The sequence below is a fragment of the Rhipicephalus sanguineus genome, chromosome 1, assembly GCF_013339695.2.
Source record: "Rhipicephalus sanguineus isolate Rsan-2018 chromosome 1, BIME_Rsan_1.4, whole genome shotgun sequence".
Lineage (NCBI taxonomy): Eukaryota > Metazoa > Arthropoda > Arachnida > Ixodida > Ixodidae > Rhipicephalus > Rhipicephalus sanguineus.
This window is the reverse complement of record NC_051176.1, coordinates 167,076,734-167,097,232: the sequence shown is the minus strand read 5'-3', so window position 1 is coordinate 167,097,232 and position 20,499 is coordinate 167,076,734. Positions and strand designations below refer to the sequence as shown.

Sequence of the window (20,499 nt, the reverse complement as noted above, 5' to 3'; positions counted from 1 at the left end):
CATAAATACATTGTAGAATACCTAAATGCACACAATATACTTTCCCGATCCCAGCACGGCTTTCGTGCGGGCTATTCTACTGTCACGCAGTTGCTTGAATTTACGCACGACATTGCTTCTTCCCTTAATGACCGAGGACAGATTGACGCCATATTTATTGATTATTCTAAGGCCTTTGACTTGGTTTGCCATGCTAAACTTTTAGTTAAACTTCGCGCATTTTTTGGCGACAATAAGCTAGTTGACTGGATAGCAGATTATTTGCGGTCACGCACACAATTTGTTACGTTTAACCGCGCGAAGTCATCTTATGTACAAATCACATCAGGGGTGCCCCAAGGTTCAGTCCTTGGGCCGCTCTTGTTTATTATCTATATAAATGACGTAGCAGAAATTATCGGTGACACTCAAATTAAACTTAGAATGTATGCAGATGACTGCGTTATCTATAACACCATCTCAAATGTTGAAGATCAGGAAGCGCTTAACAGTTTTTTCATTGTTTTGTAACTGGAGTGAAACCTGGCAAATGTCTATTAATTTCAAAAAGACTGTAGCCATGACCTTTTCAAATAAGAAACAGCCTCTTAATTTTATATATAATAATGATGGTGTCAGTCTAGCTCGTGTCACGGAGTTTAAATACCTTGGTGTAACTTTGACAACAAATTTAAAATGGCACACGCATGTCGAGACAATCTGCAACAAGGCTCTTCGAAAACTTTGGTATCTCCGACGTACGTTAAGCAACTCGACAAAAGAATGCAAATTGACAGCGTACAAGACCTTGGTCAGGCCTATACTCGAATATGCGTCGGTTGTTTGGTCACCTCACCACAAACATGACATAGCTATGCTAGAATCTGTTCAAAAAAAAGCAATAAGGTTTATTTTGCGTCGCTATGACCGGCGGTTCTCGCCTAGTGCGCATGCGCATATTTTATCGCTGCAGCCTCTCGAACATCGGCGCACTTGCGATCGAATCATCCTCCTGCATAAGATAGTTCACACCGGCTTAAGTGTACTAGCACCCATTTCTTTTGTTGCAGCTTCTGCACGCCGTACGCGACGATTCAATTCCCTAAATATTATGCCGTTTAGAGCTAGTCTTGATTGTTTTAAGTTTTCCTTTTTTCCGCGGACCGTGGATCTATGGAATGAGCTTGATGGGTCTCTGCGCAGACTCGATGCTCAGCAATTTGAAAAAGAGTTGCGAAATCATGTATTTTGTTAAATTGTATTTTTTTTTCTTCATTGTGTTGAACATCTGTATCCACTCCTGCTATGTCTCAATAACTGAGACAGCAGTATTTGTAAATAAATAAAAATATATTACGGCCTAGAGGTTAGAAAGTCAGAAAATGTTGGTATGCATGTTTCACAGTGCACTCCATATTTTAGTCTGCTACAACACGAGAAAATGTTGCTGCTGGGGTTTTACACAGCATTGTCTAACGATGAATTTACACACCACCGTGTTTTACACGCCACCGTGTAACGATGAATATACCGTGTAACCACCGTACATTTAACGCCTTAAACACTAGATAACACGAAATTGGTGCAACGTAGATTTTACGGGCTGTGGATATTTTTACTGGAAAAGTATTGTAGAGTGAAAAAACAGTGGCCAGATTTTTGCTACACAATATCATTATATACACGGCATGCATGCCGTAAACTTGAAATACGGGTCGCAGTTTTTTTTTTACGGTAAAAGTCTGGCAGCATCAGCTGCCAGTGCTTTCACCGCAAAAACTACGGTGAACTTTTTACAGTGTGGTTAGCCTATATAATGTCGCGTTGATTGACCGCCCGTGCTGTTTCGAAGGGTTCTAAGATCCTCGTCCTCCGCAGAACAGATCTCGAAGTTTGCATAGTTGTGGCCCAGCACGATGCATACATGCCCGACAGGCAACGGCGTTCACCACCTTGAACTTTGGCACGGGGCCAGAGAAGCAATATCGGCGCGGGTTGAACGCGACGTTGGTCAACCACGGGCTACGAAGCCGAGCCGTTACCGACGTTTTTCCAGGAACAAAAGGCGGAGTTCTGACGGAACTCTGGACAGCCACCTAGTCCATGCCGCCACGTTACCCTCCTCTCCTGTCGCTGTACGTAGAACTTAATTGATGTAATTGACACTGTTCATTGTGTCATGTCGTCCGTGTTACCACAACATGGCACAAATCTCAAGTCCGTATAGACACCTTTACTACGCAAAATACAGACTCGAAATTGCGGCAGGTACACCGTGTATGAAAGTCGCGTTTACTGCCAAGACGTCCTTATGGGAGCAGCGCGAACCCCACAGGCAATAAGTTTCCGCGATGGCTCCGCTATGTCAAGAAATACAGAGTGGCGACGAAAAGACACTCACTGGCGAAGAAGCTCACGCCGCTGAGGGGCACGCTCCGCAATAGCCGATCAGCCCCTATGCCCAGCTGGTCGAAGAATCCCCCGGGTGGGCTGTCTTGAACCTTGAGGTCGACACCATAGCCCGCCTTGAACATGGTGTCGATGGTGGCACGTCGTAAGGCTGAAGTCATCTCCACGGAAGGGGCGGCTGTCCGCTTCTCTTCGAGCTTCCGGATCATGGTGTCGCTGCACTTGTCCATGATGACAAACATCTGCGACCCGACAGAAGCCGACATTACTCCCATCGGATCTAAAAGTCATGCATCGTCGACGTCTACAATATACGATCGGCCGCCGACTTGTCGCGATGCCCTGATTGAATATGCAGAACACTGCTGCTATCTGAACAACCTTATTTTCACTCATTTGCTGACGAGGCTCGTGAGTTCCTTCGTGATAAATTGAGCATGCACGCACGAATGTCCTACCGGGAAATGTTGAAATGTACTCCTAAACGAGGAAAAAAAACATTAGAGAGGCGCATCGCTATGCTGGATGCGCGTAGACATCGTGCGCACGAACAACCACACAAGGGCCACTCCAAACCCAGATGACCTCATAGAGCTAACGAATGGAACAGTCGATGTTTAGTTTAGTGCCTCCTTCTCTGATCACCGTCTGCCACCTAGTGGGATCCAGAGTAGTCTAACCTCTAGATCCCATATACCAATACACCTAATCGTCCGTGTCCTTTACTTAGACGCAACTGTCGTACTATCATCACTCCCAGAAAAGAGGAATGGAAGTCATAATTATAACAGATTTATGGGTTTTATGGACGATTACCGAATCTAGATAAGCGCATTGCTAACTTACCAGTTTGGTCATGATTTTTTTTGTCTTATTACTAGTACAGTTAGAACTCGATTTAACGAAACTCGAATTTACGAAGTTCCCGATCTAACATGAACTTCCCCGGCCACTCCCCGGCAAATAATCATAGGGTTCAGTGTTTTCCTCAACCTGAAATAACGAACTTGGCCACCAAATGCCATTTAACGATGTCTTTTTTTAAAATAACTGGTTAAAAAGGCGGCGCGATTTCCTTTCAATTTCGACAGAGGCGGGTTTTTCTTCAATCATGTGCGTTAACGCTATCGCGTGGAAACATCTAGGCGCCCTGCATAGTCACGTCTACTAGAATATTTATTCTAGTACACTATAGTCCCGGCTCCAGCTTTATTTTGACGAGGCTGCACGCCGCGCCCACGTAAGGAACAGTGGACTCGGCAGTCGGTAGCGCTCTTACGTACCGGATCGGTGGTGGTGGTTACCTTCGTCACTTCATGGTTTATGCGACAGATAGCACTGGTCGTCTCCTCACAGCTTTGGCGCTCTGCGTGCTCGCACAATCACTGCATTTATTCTCTGCGTCTTTGCCTATAGGCAGCCTGTCATAGCTTCACGGGACCGTCCTGGCCTGCATCGCCCGGACATGGTGCCCCTCATGGCCGTAACTAAGGGGGGTTGAGGGGGTTCTGACACCCCCGAAATTTTTTCATGCATTAATTTTTCGGCTGACCTTAAAATACTTGCACACCTTCACAACGACCATCAGTTGCCAAAGTTAGCCGTTCTACACACAAACACCCAACCCGAAAAAAATTCCTGGTTACGGCCCTGGTGTCCGAACGGGCGACATGGGAGGTTCCATGTCCGGGCCGGCCTCGGCCCGCCCTCACGCACTTTTCACACACGCAGCATTGGGTTGGCGGCAAAAACAATGACGTGGTAGCTTTCGTGTGCCGCTACGTTAAAATTTTAGATTTCGAAGGACCCGGAAAACCTGAAAATCGGTTTCTCAATTTTACGAACGAAATAATTCGAGTGTGGTCATTACTTCGCTAAATTGATTTTTTATTGTTTTTTTTTTGTGGAACGTTGGTGCTGTAAGTCACTGCAACACACACACACACACACACACACACACACACACACACACACACACACACACACACACACACACACACACACACACACACGCGCGCGCGCGCGCGCGCAAGCGCGCACACACACGCACACACACAGTCGCCGACCGATTTATCGGACCCTCAAGGGGTAGAGATAGCGTCCGGAAGATCGGGCAGTCCGAAAAAACGAATTCACGCATAAAAAGTAGCTTTATTTACCGAGCGGCTTGAAAAAGTATTCAAGCTGTTTCTGCGGGGCGCTACGTTCCTGCACGAAATCTTTTCCATCGTTAATTGGCTGTAATTTCCTCGCTTCGAAGTTTTTGTCGAGAAGGCGGACGAGGAAGGTGGTGTCTGCGCCATCGGTAACAACATGCCATGAAACCGCGACCGATTGTTGAAGTGTCGATGCAAACAGCACAACCGACCGCATACGACACCGTGGGCGACTGACGGGATCAGCTGACGATACGCATGCAACGCGGCTTCGAGGCTGCAGAAAAACAAAATGGCAGCGATGTAGTTTGTGTTTTAGATGGTTTTCGATAGCTTTTCACTCGCGATCTAAAGAAAAAGTGCGGCAGATAGAACAAGAAGGGTTTCAAACGTCTGAAATTTCGGCCGGTGTTACACATTGACTCTATGGAGCACGTGAAGTCCCGATATTCAGGCAGGTCCGAAAAATCGGTCGGTGACTGTGTGTGTGCATGTGTGTGTATATTCTACACATACACACACACACAAACACACAGCGTGCAACTCAAGTGCGCTTTCTGGTCTTGGTCAAGCGTTAAAAATTTGCTTATTCGCGGACGACTGTGTTATATATCCTAAAATTAATGATGCTTCTCACATAGCAGCCCTTCAATCCGACCTAAATAACATATATAAGTGGTGCATCAATTGGTGCGTAGAGCTCAACATTAATAAATGTAAATCGATGCGCATTTCTCGTTCTAACACAACCTGCCCTATACTTATGCATTAAATAACTGCCCCTTTTATTCCGTTAAAAGCTACCGTTATCTAGGCGTTCATATAACCAACGACCTCTCTTGGAAGCAGCACATACAATACGTAACATCAAAAGCTAACCGCTCATTAGGATACTTGAAAAGAAATTTTTCGCTTGTGCCTGTCCCGTTAAAACGACTGCTATATATAACCTACGTCCACCCCAAACTGGAATACGCCTCATACATTTGGGATCCTCATCATGTCACATTAATTAATGAAATCGAATCAGTATAAAATCGCGCTGCTCGCTTCATCCTGGCTAACTATCATCGCACTGCTAGTGTTACATTAATGAAGAGTATGCTCCCATTACTCTCTCTTCGCAGAAAGGAATCGCACGTTTCATTATTTCATAAAACCTATTACCACAGCGCATTCCTTCGCTCACTATGGATCCACCCGGCACCGTACCATTCAGCTCGCCATGATCACGTGCATAAAGTCAGCGTACCTCGTCACAACACCATAGCATGTTCACAGTCATTCCTCCCTAAGACCTCAATCGATTGGAATAATCTATCCGCATCATTAGTAACCATCACCGACCCTATTCGTTTTAAGGATGCGCTAATAGTAAACTTGCAATCGTGAATTGTACCAACGTGTATAACTATTATTGGTGTAGATTGGCTCTTTAGTGTATTCTTTGTGTATTGATTTCCATTCTCTGTTAATAAAGTATACTCTTTGTGTGTAATATTTACTATTATGTAGTATTGTTATCTCCATTTTAATATCTTTAAGTAATCCTGTATTTATTTTGCTGTTGACCTGTATTTCCACCCCTCCCCTCTACAATGTACAAATGTACCCTGAGGGTTTCATAAATAAATAAATAAATAAATAAATAAATAAATAAATAAATAAATAAATAAATAAATAAATAAATAAATAAATGGTGATAGTTTCTTCTGAATAGCAACCCCACATTTTATGCAACCCCGCGTTTTATGTTTTCTTACGATCGACCCTCTACAGCGACTAAAAAAAATAGGGTATCAGCCCGCCTTTTTTTATTTTGTTGCGTTATCTATATACATATATACGAATGCTTTTAACAGGTACATCGATCGGTTGTCTGCCACGTGGCTGTCTGTGCACCATAATATTTCGTATGATATATGCAATCTTGTGTATAAACTCTGAATGCAAGTGCATATGCACACGAACACAGAGCATGAAGCGCAGACGTTGCACTCTACACTCTACCTATACCACCACTGGCTCTGGCAAACATCGTTTCAATTCTCTGTCGCGGTGTGCTCACCTGAGACAACTTGCTGATGGTGAAGGCTGGACTGAGCACTGCCCGTATCTCCCGCCAGCGGCTTAAGGGGGCAGTGACAATCAGCTTATGACGATAGTCCGGTAATGGTTCGACCTCGAATACATTCTGTAGGGCAGAACGTGTAAGCAAAACAACGTCGTACAAAACGCGCTATATTGTCACAACAATCTCAAAATAGCGGTGCACGGGAGGTCACCCTAAATAACTAAGTGCAATATTTTGCTGCTTTTAGCATTCGCAGCTGTGTGACAACAACGAAGTATGGACCTGTTCAGCAGCGGCATATTGATATCACATGCTTGCAAAAAACAGTTCCTTTCTTCAAGTGGACGAATGGCTTGGCGTCCTCACTCAACCTTGCGTCATAGTTACCCCCCCCCCCCCCAATCTCACCCGCACCCCCTTCCCCCTCAAAACTTGGGTGAAAAGAATAATCTTTAGCACACAGATACCTTTCAGACATACGCTTACTATAAATTGTAATGCCCGCCATCTTCGACTGTCGTGAGGATTTCACGAAGCGACAAAATCTCTGAGATGGCAGTCGCCGTGTGATATGGGAAAAATGAATTCAACCGACAATTAGGTAGTTTGAAGGCAACATACCATTCGAAGGTTGTGGGTTTGCATCCCACCGACGGAAAGGGTGATTTTTCGTCCGCTTTAATTCGTTTCAATTTACGTCATAATTACTACACTACAGTTAAGGACAACAATTAATGTCCCCTATGCTGACTGCCTGTTGGTTTCATTTGGTTGTACCTAACAAAGAAACGAGCCCCTAAAAAAGTCACGTTCTTTCGTGTGTTATGGGTAGCATGTGAGTTTCAGAAAGCGTGAGCATCTAAAACCCTCAGCCAGTAAGACAAGCCATTACAAAGACATGTGTCTGTAATTCGCCTTAGCAGGGCTAATATACACGCAGTGAAAACATTGCAGAACATAAGGACTGCTTAACTCTCAAATGTAAATGTGAAAGATTAAAGATTCGTGCGTCTAATACTTTAAACGTTCACAAGGTTTCACGCAATTTCAAGAAAGTTTCAAACCATTATAATGTTGTCCTTTCTAGACCAGAAAGGTTGTCAAAAATTGTTCTTATGGAAAGTCGGTGCCGTTGGCAGTGTGCCACGCGCTCATCACTGGGCAACAGCGCAGGCGCAATGCTTTGTATACCTACGGTATAGTAGCGCAAATCACAAGCAAGAAACTGACGATGATATAAGGAAACTCCACCGTGATGTTAGAGGAAACAGATCACGAAATGCCGTAGTTACACAGAAAAAAAAAAGGCTGCTAGATTTTGAGAGGTATTTGAGGACTAAAATGTAATCTAAACATGTAGACACTAGAGTTATGCCGGTGACCTAGTTTTAATTTGTTTTTTCTTTCTTTTACATTTTGTCAATTCCTAGGGGAATGCCTTATTTTTCGATGTTATGGGAATGGGTGACAGTCTTTGACCGAACACGGCGGCTGCGTTGTGCAGCAGACACCGTTTTGACTCGGCGACTTTCACTGATCGAAACCGTGGTCAGCAAAAGCACGGCTCAAATACGCTTTTGCTCTCTATGCGTATGCAAGGCCTGTAGCCACAGAGTTGCTAATGTTCTGTTATTAAGGCGAAAGCCTTATATGCCTCATAAAATGGGAATAAGTGACCGTCGGCGTAGTAGCTGTCGTCGTCAACATGAATGACACAGAAAATCGCCATCATCATCATCTTGATTGTTCCTCGGATCATCTGATTGTTCTTCTCACAGGACTCGAAGCCGAAAGCCATTCGGGGCGGTCGCCACCTTAATCATCATCATCATAGAAGAAAATTATGATAATGATAATGACAATGATTATTATTATCATCATCACATCGGTTGCTCCTCTGATTATCTGATTGTTCCTCTGGGAGGACTCGAAGGCGAAAGCCATCAGGTATGGTCATCATCATCATCGAATAATAAGAAGATAATGATGATGACTGCGCCGGATGGCTTTTAGCCTTTCGAATCGTCTTAGGCGAATGCATAAGGGGCCCTGCTTCATCTTTTTGTTTTGTTAGAGTGTCTCCATATTCAGGTTAAATATCTACTCGTAATTACCCAGCAGCTGCGCATTCAGGGTTTTTTCTTTTTCTTATTTTTTGTGTTTTTGTTTTTGTTTATGAGGAGGTCTTTAGCCGGTGGCAGTGGGGGCGGGGCATTCTTTCGCGTGCTCCCTCAATAACTTACTGGGCGCGAAATCTGGGGGGCTGCTTCAAATGCCGAACAAAGCTGCCGCGCAGCTGCGAACACCGTACTCGAGATGCCATCCTTCTCCGAGAAGTATAAATCATGAAATAAATAAAGTTGGTGGCTTCGGAAATGCACGGCTAAACACGAGGGCACGGGTTCGAGAATCGATTCCCGGACACGGCGGTCGCATTTCGATAGGAGGAAATGCAAAAACTACTGCGTACAGTGCCCGAATGAAATGCGAGAGTTTTAGGTCAATCAATGCACGTGCTTTCGTTCCTATACCGTCTTCAGTTCTCGTCACATGGGCGTAACATTGGCTCGTATACTTTCAGCAGAACCAACGTCACTTTCGATGGCCAAATTCGTAGCGACGTGACGTGGCTGTCTCGAGCACGTACCATTTGGTATACTTAAGGATTCGATGTCGCGCTTCATTACGTGAGCTTTACCCATCTTTGGGTGTACGTTAAAGAACCCCAGACTGTCAGAATTAACCGCACGTCCTCTGCGTCGATGTTTATCGGTCTCTCTTGCCGATGCCTCTCTCTTTCACTGAAATAAAGCGACTCACCCCTCGTTCCATGAACCCATCGGAGTCTTCAAGCTCAACCTTCTTCAGAAGATCTATGTCAGCGACGAGAAGGAATGGGATGGCTCCATTGTAAAACCTGCGCCATGGCTCAACAGGTCATATATAAACAGATTGCCGTTCGTGGTACTTATAGCGTGACAGGCTAACAAATTGTACGCACTGCCAACTGATAACGGGACGGAGACAGGAGGACAGTGATTGAGTAATAGTAATATCTGGTGTTTTACTTGCCAAAACCACGATATGATTATTAGGCACGTCATAGCGGAGGTCTCCGCAAAATTTAGACCACCTGGTGTTCTGTAACGTGCACTGACATCGCACAATACATAGGTTTCTAGCATTTCACCTTTGTCGAAATGCAAGCGCCGCGGCGGGAACGAACCCGCGACCTTCAGGTGAGCGGCTGGTCACCGTAACCACTGTACCACTGCGGCGGATGACAGACATTCAGGTTGGATAAGAGGCGCGTTTTTCCAGCACACTGCATAATGACATGTCTGCAGAAGACCCTTACGAGGGCAGGTGTTGTTTAAGTACACCGTGGTGGATCAGCTGCTGTGCTACTCAGGTCGCAGGTGTGATCCCGGCTTCGGTGGCAGAAGGCTGCGCAAGCACGCGAATAATGGCGACATTAAGACAGCTCCCATGGTTAGCTATTCACTGCAGAGATTGCGGATGCAAACCTATGCTCGACCAGAGAATAATAATGGCACTAAACAAAAATATAGAACCGCATAATATCTCAAAGTAGTAAGATCAGCGAGGCATCAGTTGCAGTTGCATTGCAAAAGACATAGTTTTTTTTATTAGCTGCATACGTGTTTGAAGAACATTCTCTGGACGTGCAGTTTGTTGTGCAGCGAATGTATGAAAGGGTGACAATTCTTCCGAAATAAAAATTGTTAGTTTGCTTCTTGTGGGTTGCATTGTTCTTTCTTCTGTCCATGTCCCTTATGCGCAACGTTATACATACTGATGACACCCTTCAGGTCCAAGTAGCAACCTAAGTGACTTAGGAACTCTACGTTTCCACACGCAATAAATAGTAATTCGGTTTCTGACGTCTCTGTCAAACTTTCCGCTGGTCTATCTTGGTCGTCTCAGATTGGGTCCATTTGCGCCAATGATGCCTGGTCACTGCCATACTGACGCTGTAGCTTGCAGAGTTCGACTTATACTGAGGTCCACAAGTGCGCTTACCTAACGTTTAATCATCCTCAGCTTGAATTGGCCTCATCCATATATGATGCCCTGATCAACAATACTTTTAAAAACTATTTGGCACTCGATCCATTGAAAACAGGGCAGCACGACTTGTCTACCGCTTCTACAACACGGGCACAACGCAGGTTAAACTTGGCCGTCACTTCCACTATGAAGCACTGGACGATCGTGTCTGTGCTCTTTAAAGGAGCACTGACACAAAATTTCGAAGGCGAGATAATGAGTGAAATAGATGTATGTGGAGTAGTGATGCAGAACTATCGATGGCACTATCGATACTATCGATAGCTGAGTCACTATCGAACTATCGATAGTAACAAATACTATCGATAGCGCTATCGATAGTAAAAAATTTGATGGTACTATCGATAGTATAAAACCAACAGCACGAACTCATGGCAGAATAAACTTGGTTCCCCGCGCGCGCAGTACAAAGGGGAGCCGGAGGAGCAGGCTGAAGGGCAAGAAAATTGACATGCTTGTGTTCTTCACCTGAGTGCTTTGCTGACACATGATCATAAAATCAAACCATACAGTTGTAGCGGAAAGGAAGGCGTTACATGTAGTGGAACTGCGTAGCTTCAAATTTATATTGCACTTTATGATTTCAAAATACAAAAAATATCATGAACTAAGTTTGTTAATTGTAAGGTGTAACTGGTTGCTTTTTGGATGTGAATTTATTGATTTATTGATGGACATATCCCGCCCTTTTCACTGCGGAAATAATTTATTTATTTTGCCAAGAATTGATCATAAATTAAGCGAAGCTGATAGTACGCTATCACAAATATTTTGGCAATATGGCCGACCCGCAACAACATCATTATTCTCACCACTATCGATAGTATTGTCACGTGGTTGTGACGGTGAAGAATGCTGCAACAAGACTGGGAAATATGGAGCTCTTTATTTGGGCGATCTTGTGACCAGAAAATCAAAACTCAAAATACAAGCGATACAGGCTGCGCACTGAGAGCGGCGAGAACAGTCGTCGGCCATCGAGTAATCTGATCATCGGTGGAAAGCGTCGTCTTTTATACATCAGTCATCGAACCTTACAGCATTATCGCTGGTGCTCGCGTAAGCTCTCGAATAAACTTGACTATTCGCGTCCGGCACGTAACCTTAACAGAATGATCTCAAACAATCGTGAAGCTTCTCAAACATTACGGCGCGGTCTGTACCAAACGTTGCTAAGAGTATTTGTGGGTGAAACCCGAATACATAAAAAAAGCAATAAACACGCGTGGCAATAATATCGCTGGTAATATTTTATTATGGTACTACCGAGCGCACTATCGATAGTTTGTCGATAGTAGTACTATCGATAGTTTGTCGACGCTATCGATAGTTTCAAAAAAACTATCGATACTATCGATTTACCGATAGTTCTACATCACTAATGTGGAGCCATACACAACGTCTACGAGATATCAAAGGTCAATATAGCCTAGAACATATTTAAAATCAATTTTAAAGTGCATGCCGCGCGACTGAGCGAGATGCGAGCACCTCGCGACGCCGACATCAACGCGGCGGATATGTAAACAAACCCACGTCACGAGTTTGTGTTGGCTGGTTGCTGGTTGTGCCTTTGCGCTTGTGCGCTTCTGCCATTTCTTCCTCCGTGCCTGCGGCTTTGCGTGTGCTGGTTGTGCTCCCTTCCGCTGTTCGCTCGTCGTGCCATTTGGCAGATGTTATGGCCCGCTCACGCTAGCGGCAAGCCTGCCGCAACGGCGTGGTGCCGCAGAACATCGGCCGTCGCCGCACGCGCGAGAGCTGTCCAACGTGCACGGCAAGCTTCTCCTGCGAGGCATTCGCGCCTCCGAAAAACATGGCCGCACTGCCAAAAGCGGTTGTCGTCCACTTCGAATCTATCAAGTGGCCGCCGTGCACTCTGTAGCGTGTAAGCTCCGAACTGATGCTTCCATTTGCTTTAGATTCATGTCCTTAAGCTTCGACAGCAATGTATTCGTCCCGATTCGGCGCCGTTTTTGAGAGCCATAGTCAAATAATCGATGCTGTAGGGTTAACGAGTCGAAATGGGCGCTTCCGAATGCTCGGAGGACATAGATTACGCGTTTGTTAGTTGTTTCTAATCCTCCATAGATGGCGCCACTTGACCTAGTGCCACCGTGACGACACTTTATTTGCTTTTACACGACGCCTTTTTTAATGCCGGACAGACTAAAATCTAAAATGCTCTATTTACTGCTCGAACCATGCCTGGCAACGACACGGACGACGTCCGCACTTCTAGCGTGAAAAACGCGGCTCAAAAAGCAAGCAGCTCGAAGCGTCCCGCGTCAGACGAAGTGGCGTAGCAGAGTGGCCGCCACTTCATAGGTATATATATATATATATATATATATATATATATATATATATATATATATATATATATATATATATATATATCAGGGATGCAACAGCCGAAATAGGACCTGGAGCAATTTTTGGAGCAGCAAAATGTGGCTTCTGGAGCACAAAAATTCAAATTTGGAGCAGGTTACGAAAAAAAAAACCTGAATTTTCTAGCCCGAAATCTCAAATTTGGAGCAGTATAACAAAGAAGGCTTATTTTTAGAAAAGAAAACAAAAATATGTAAAAACCATTCAACATCAGCTAATTCGTGCACAGTGCACGTGAACACTGCTATTTCAATAAAAGCAGTATGTTGAGCCGCCCCACAGTGCGAACAATGACTAAGTCCACATTAGTATTTGCAGGACCTGTCAAATAATTCGACAGGCACTCGAAATGCTAATGTGGACCTGCAAACCTGGCAACCTGGAAATTTGGGAGATTCGTAAAGCAGGAGCAAGTGGGGGTAGCGAAAAAAGAAAATTGGCATACGCTTGTCTACTGTTTCTCAATGCCGCAGAAACGCCTTACACAGCAGCTCCAAATGATTGCCAATAATGTTTTTGACGTCAGCGTTCATACTAGTACTCGCAATTAGACGAACGAGTAATTAAGGAACAAAATGTGCTCTGTCCCTGATAGCTAGTACTAATAGCCCCTTTTAAATCTCAGTATGCGTTAAAAGTGGCCTTAAAAGCGTTCTGTACACAACAAAATAAGCATCAGGAAATTTGAGAACTACTGTCCTTTTCTATTGAGATAAGCAACTATATGGACACTCTCGACGAGTTTTTGCCGTCATCTCCCGTATAAAATCCAAATTGATAACATATCCCTGTGCATAGTCTGTGCTACCGCGGGTAAAAGCGCGTGAATGCGGGTGACGAACGTGGCTCAAGCAGATATCAAACGAGCCAGCCCGTCAGCTCGTCTCCGTCGCTCGGAGGGCGTATGCGATAACACCACTCCGCTCGGGAAGCCTGCCATCAAAGCATAGAGGAAACGCCCCGCCCGTCTTCAACGAGCATGAAAAGACGTGAGAGGGGTGCGGGGGGGGGGGAGCTGTCGCTCGAGTAGCAACTTTGAACTTTGATTCTAAGGCCGCGGTCGCGATCGCGGGCGCGCGCTCTCTCGGCAGCCATCAGCAGGCGGCTCGTATATCCTGCTACGTGCTGGGCTCTCAATGCGAACACTGTGCAGAAAGAGCATCTGTGCCTGGAGCGGCCGTATTCTCGTACACCAAAGTTCTGTGGAGTTACGCGAGATCGGATACAAAAGAGTTTGCTGCCAGCCTCACTTCGTATACCATTACAATTTGTTGATATCGCATTCATTGCTTCGTCCTTGCGGTTAGACTGACTTTTTTTTTTTCGCGAAGGGTTAGGGTTACTGTCCGCGCGTCTGTAATGGATGACCATGCCCACACTGCAGATGGCTAACGCGGCCTCCATTTCTTGCTCAGATTTGCGCAACTGAAAAAATTTTAAGCTGGTCGGGCATTTTGGTGCAGCGTGGCGCAAAACGCGAAAATAAGGAATTGTATCAAATTGGAGCAGCTGTTGCATCCCTGATATATATATATATATATATATATATATATATATATATATATATATATAATGAAGTGCTAACAAAGGACCCGTAAGTAAAAGTTCAAAAACATCAAAAATCAAGCACGTAGGAAAAATTGTTCTGTAAAGGACTGACGTTTTGGCCGCGGGACCGGCCTTCGTCGGAGTGCCGGTCCCGCGGCCGAAACGTCAGTCCTTTACAGAACAATTTTTCCTACGTGCTTGATTTTTTTTAACTATATATATATATATATATATATATATATATATATATATATGTATATATATATATGTATATATATATATGTATATACGTTGCAAACAAAGAAATCGTCACCTATGCATCTTGATGTTCCGTTTACACGTCACGAAGACCTGCACAATCGATTCAGCTTTATGCGCATCTACGGTGGGACGCACTCATATAATTCCTCTGCTCTGCCACGTGCAATTAAAATGTGAAATGACGTTCCTGGTGCGATCGCTTCCGAAGCACATCAAAAAAAGTGCCGAAGTCTTCTGTGCATGGACTGTCTTGATGACTCTAAGTAATATTGAGTACTGATATTTTTTCTCTAGTCTCATTGTATTCCTACGTCGTGTTAATTTCGCTCTCTTGTCGCATCTGTTCACACAATAATTCATCATTTTTAGCATTTTTAGCAGTTGTGGTCCATATAACACATGTAATCTTTCGTTGCCTTCCGTTTCTTTTCTAACGATTCTCTTGCAAGGTCATTACACTGGTGTCACCTAAATTTCGTTCAGTTCACATGTATAAAAGTGTTCATTTCTTCTCCTTTTTGTTTTGATGTTATTACCACTGATAATTCTTTTTTCGCGTTGTCGCTATACATCCCTGTATGTCCCCCGTTACAAATAGACTTTTGGGGCCCGCAAGGTACTTTTAAAAATAAATTAACATACCCGCCACGGTGGCCTAGTGGTTATGGTGCTCGACTGCTGACCCGCACGTCGCAGAATCGAATCCCGCCCGCGGCGGCCGCATTTTCGATGGAGGCGGAAATTGCTTGAGGCCCGTGTGCCCTCCACTACGGCGTGTCTCATAATCATACCGTGGTTTTGGGTCGTTAAACCCAAATAATTATTATATATTATAGAAATAAATAAATGGACATACCCGCAAATTCTTCCGTATTTATTTATCCATTCTTCAAAGCAGGCCGCAGCACCCTGTAAGAAAGTAAAAGAAAAGCATCCGCTGATTTCGTCTGGTTGTACGATAAATTCACGTAGTCTATCACTCACGGGCCGCAGCATAATGTACTTGTGACCCTTGTCCTTATATTTCTCACTCATCGGAACAATGTCTCATTTTTTTTTCTTTTGCACGGACTTTGATAACGTCAGCACCACCAGTGCGGCTGTATTCAGAACAAGACGATCCGAGGGGTGTCCCGATATTTTTTTATTATTATTTCAACGACACTTTGTATGGTATTGTGAAGTCCCTTCATACATCGGAATCGAGCTTACTTTTTTAGCGCAGGCCTTCGTTTCAGCGCGGAAAAGTGAAACGAGACGAGGTGGTAGATGTGGCTTACACAGTTAAAAGAAGACTTCGACAGATGCCGAAAAAATTAGTAACCTTTGCTGCCGTTTTAGGATTTTCATACTTGCGCTAAATACATTTTTAATCAAAATAAAAGAAATTCAATTTTTTTGCGAGCCCATTTCAGGAACGAAAGTGACAAACTTGGTTTTAGAACGACAGAGCAATAAAATGGACTCTTTTTTGCAATTTTGCTCTGTTCGGGCCTCGTTACTACAAGTTGCGTTTGAAATTTTGTTCTGCGAATACTTTGCTATATGCTAAAGGCCCAGCAGAACGTATTTAACCTCTCTTATGTACCAGTATTTTTAGTTTTGGCGATAAGCTTTAAAAAGTTCTAAAATGTCAAAATTTCGACAGTATTTGCGCACGAATTAATGGTAAAAACATCTACAATTTCAGTAAAACTATTTCGGGATTATCTACTGTCATCAGTTGCCTGTTATATACAAAAACGCACTGCATTTTGTTCTGCGTACAAAGGCAAGCAATGGCCCCGCCACGGTGGTATAGCGGTTATGGCGCTCGACTGCTGACCCGAAGGTCGCGGGATCGAATCCCGGCCGCGGCGGCTGCATTTTCGATGGAGGCGAAAATGTTTGAGACCCGTGTACTTAGATTTAGGTGCACGTTAAAGAACCCCAGGTGGTCGAAATTTCCGGAGTCCTCCACTACGGCGTCTCTCACAATCAGATCGTGGTTTTGGGACGTTAAACCCCAGATATTATTATTAAAGGCAAGCAATGAATACTGAGGTACTGCCCCAAGTCTAGCTCTAAGATTCTTAAATATATACCTTCTCTAATATAGATGAGAACTAACGGATAATAATGCCAAGGAAAGTATAGGGGACGTTATTTGTAGTAATTACAATATAAATGTGAAGAAAGTAAAGTGCACGAAAAGATAACTTACCGCCGGCAGAGACCGAACCTGCGACCTTCGAGTGACGCGTCCGACGCTCTACCTCTGAGCTACGGTGCGGTCATCCTCCCGTTCACTTTATGGGGTATATATGTGCTTTTAAACCTCGGAGTGTTAGTCAGCGCCGATCGCAGCCACGGCGGCGAGTGTGGAACACTCTTTTTCTGCCTGTTGGCGTCACGTAGCACGTGATCTTTTTACGAGCCGGCAGCTGACCAATAATCTCTCGTATACTACCTGAAGGCACCCAGTCTGTCAGAACGAGACCCTCGATATGAATGAAGGAAATAAGATGACTTTTATGGGCTCGTTTTTCTTTGTTAGACACAATATTAATAGGAACCAACAGACAATAATGCCAAGGAAAGTATAGGGGGTGTTATTTGTAGTAATTAGGATATAAATGTGAAGGAAGTTAGTTCTGATTAATATTGTGTCTAACAAAGAAAAAAAAGTCATATTCTTTCCTTCATTCTCTAATATAGGCTACTGCAAGTTGACTGTTCATCGATAAAAGTTGCAGCCATCACAGAACACTACGTTTTCATTCCATGAAACGGCACTCGAGACGCAAGGACGTTTGTGAGGATCTCCGCAACCTCCCACCAGATTTTCTTCGTACAAAGTTTTATATTTGTACCACGCGTCGTACGGTACCAGTGTAATACACGATATTACAAGAAAAATAAACTGTTTTCATTGATGTTCACGGTTTTTTTGTTTAGATGACAGAACATTGTCATTAGTGCCTTAAAGCAGTTGTTGTCTAGAAGACAAACTATGGGGAGCTGCACTTTAATAAAACAAATCAGTCGGTGGATTGCCGCTGGCGCGGCCCCTTCTTCCGGGGCCCCACTGTCTACAGCGGCTCGCCGGGTCTGACAACAGATAACCGATGAGAGTAGATAATCCTGGGGAAGCTGGAGAAGCACAGGCCATTCCAGCAGGAGTTAAGCACGGCTATTCACTTACCCGCCTTTTGATCTCCAGGAGGTTTCCAAAAAGCACGCTCGGTTCAGGACCTGGCACACCCAGTTTCGCAAGGTACGAGAATTTCTTTTTGCGCCATCTGCCAATGTTAAACAGCAGCTTCAGTGACAGTGACAAAAAGAACGCAGGGACTGCAATGCAATGATTTTGACCACCAGTGGTATTGTGCTCTTAATGGTGGGCGCATAAGAATTCTTACATTCCAACCAAACTGGAGTGTGGCCACTACAAGTGAGTAACAGGCCTGTGCTGTTCAGCCGGACGTCGGATCACTGTCGGCAACGTAAGTAACTTGTCCTTCACATTTTAACTTTCAAAGCGGCACTGAGTACACGTATACCATTTTACAGAAGGGCCTGCATCGCCTCAAGCGGCGCCATATCGGCCTACTTTTTTTTTCTTTTACATCGACGCTGATAACGTTTTACTAAAAATGGATGATTCTTCGGTCTCCTAAGTGGGTTTGAGGAATCGGCAGATGTCAACAAAACCAGACAGCGAGGAATGCGCACAATTACATGATGCGGAGAGTGTCCGATTCATCAGCAAAGACGTGCAGTGCTCGCAGTATGTCTTATTGCGTTAAGGGACAGATGCGCACAAAGCTGGTCACTTGGCTCAAGTGCTCCCTTCGGAGGGCTGCGCACCACAAGAACACTCCCACAGGAAGTGCCTGATGGCTGGGCAACCCATCCGCCACGGTGGTCTAGCGGTTAGAGCGCTCGACTGCTGATCCCAAGGTCGCGGGGTCGAATGCCGGCCATGGCGGCCGTATTTTCGATGCTGGCGGAAATGCTTGAGGCCTGTGTATTTAGATTTAGGTGCACGTTAAAGAACCCCAGGTGGTCGAAATTACCGGAGCTCTTCACTACGGCGTCCCTCATAATCATATCGTGGTTGTGGGACGCTAAACCCCAACAATTATATTGTTATTGATTGCCTCGAACAGCCGACTTCGCTTATTGCCACAATATTGACCACATATGTGGCGTTTGTTTTCATTTTTTTTCTAAAAGAGCCAAATCCAGAAACCAAAAGTGGGCTAAATTTCACGGGAGCGCAAAGCGCGCCAAAGTGTCTTTCGCGTTTAAAGCAATTGTAATCAAAATGGGGCGATCCCTCATTGTAACGTGAACTCAAAAAGGCAGTTTCGAATAAAAAATGAGCCAAATCCTGCATTTGAATCAAACTGAGCCAGATCCATCAAACCAGCGCTGCGTCAACACTCGTGACCAAACAACCAACATGGCCGCATCCAATCTGCTTCATTTGTGTCTTGGTTGCTTTCCTATCGTGTTTTCGTTCTACAATGAGTTGGGCGAGTTGGCACTTACTGAAGGACATGATGTTGTAGGACAAAACACGAATATAAAGAGTAAGAGGCCAACTTTCCAACTTCTTTTTGCCGCTTAGCGTTTCTTTTCGAGTTTTGCGTTACAGTATCATGACCTTATTTCGCTCCAAGATGGTATACTTGAAATAGAAGACAACTGAATTGAAGATGATTGGGCACCGATCTATCCTTTGAAGAAGAAGAAGTGATCCGAAACAGCGCGTCATAAAACGAGCTAAGAAGAAGAAGAGCTGAAGCACTCTTGAAGGCCTTCAAAAGATGCCAAGAACGCGACAGTGCAGAATCGCGAGCGTTTTTCCTGGAAGGACTACTCGCTCTACAAGTCTAGCCATCGCCATTACGCCCGTTCAATAAAAGACGCCACCGACGGAAGCACAAGGATGGTGTTAATTTTACCGCAAAGTATTACTATATCGTTCATTCGCTGTGATTTAGACTTCTTTTAGGAGCCAATTCAAGTCCAAATGAAATGTTCCAATCTATAAGAGCCAAATCCAAATTTTACTCCTGGATACCGACGACAGTGAGCTATAAGATTTTAGCCGAAATAGAGATTTGAGGTATTTTGGTGACATGAGCACACTGGCAAGAAATTGTTGGAACAGGACCGACCGTATTATCAGTAGCAAAAAAACTGCGTTTTTCTGAGTTTCAGTTAAAGAGGACTTGGCTCTTCTAGGGGAAAAAAAACGCCACATACGACGTATATGTATGTATGCACGCAAAGCATGGTGGGAATGAATAGCAGACGGCAGCGAAGCCAGCCAGCAGTGTCGAGGAGTACGACATGTGTGAGCGAATGTACGATGCTGGACATTTCTGTGGCCAGAATTTGTATTCTGTGAGGACGGCAAGGTGATGGGTAGCTAGGTGCGTTGCAATGTCGGCTGCATCTTAGCCGCACACGGACTTTGAGCCGACGTCGATCGCGTTCAGCCGTGGTATAAGGTCTGGATAATGTACAACGCCGAAGTTTGTGCGTCACCAGCCAGCCTGATTTGGACCGTAAACCGAATAAAATCGCTCTTATATG

At 44.5% G+C, this 20,499-nt stretch overlaps 1 protein-coding gene across 1 annotated transcript in view; it reads right to left on the bottom strand.

The window, feature by feature from the left end:
- LOC119380097 (cytochrome P450 3A24-like) overlaps positions 1-18,492 on the bottom strand; it is a 46,537-nt gene extending 28,045 nt beyond the window's left edge. Inside the window, exons 1-4 of the mRNA XM_037648968.2 lie at positions 18,461-18,492; positions 18,095-18,191; positions 6,613-6,738; positions 2,381-2,630 (exon numbers count right to left, since the gene is read on the bottom strand). Of these exons, the coding sequence (XP_037504896.2) occupies positions 2,381-2,630; positions 6,613-6,738; positions 18,095-18,191; positions 18,461-18,492 (505 nt within the window). The remainder of the gene's footprint in view (positions 1-2,380; positions 2,631-6,612; positions 6,739-18,094; positions 18,192-18,460) is intronic.
- Positions 18,493-20,499: the final 2,007 nt, after the last annotated feature.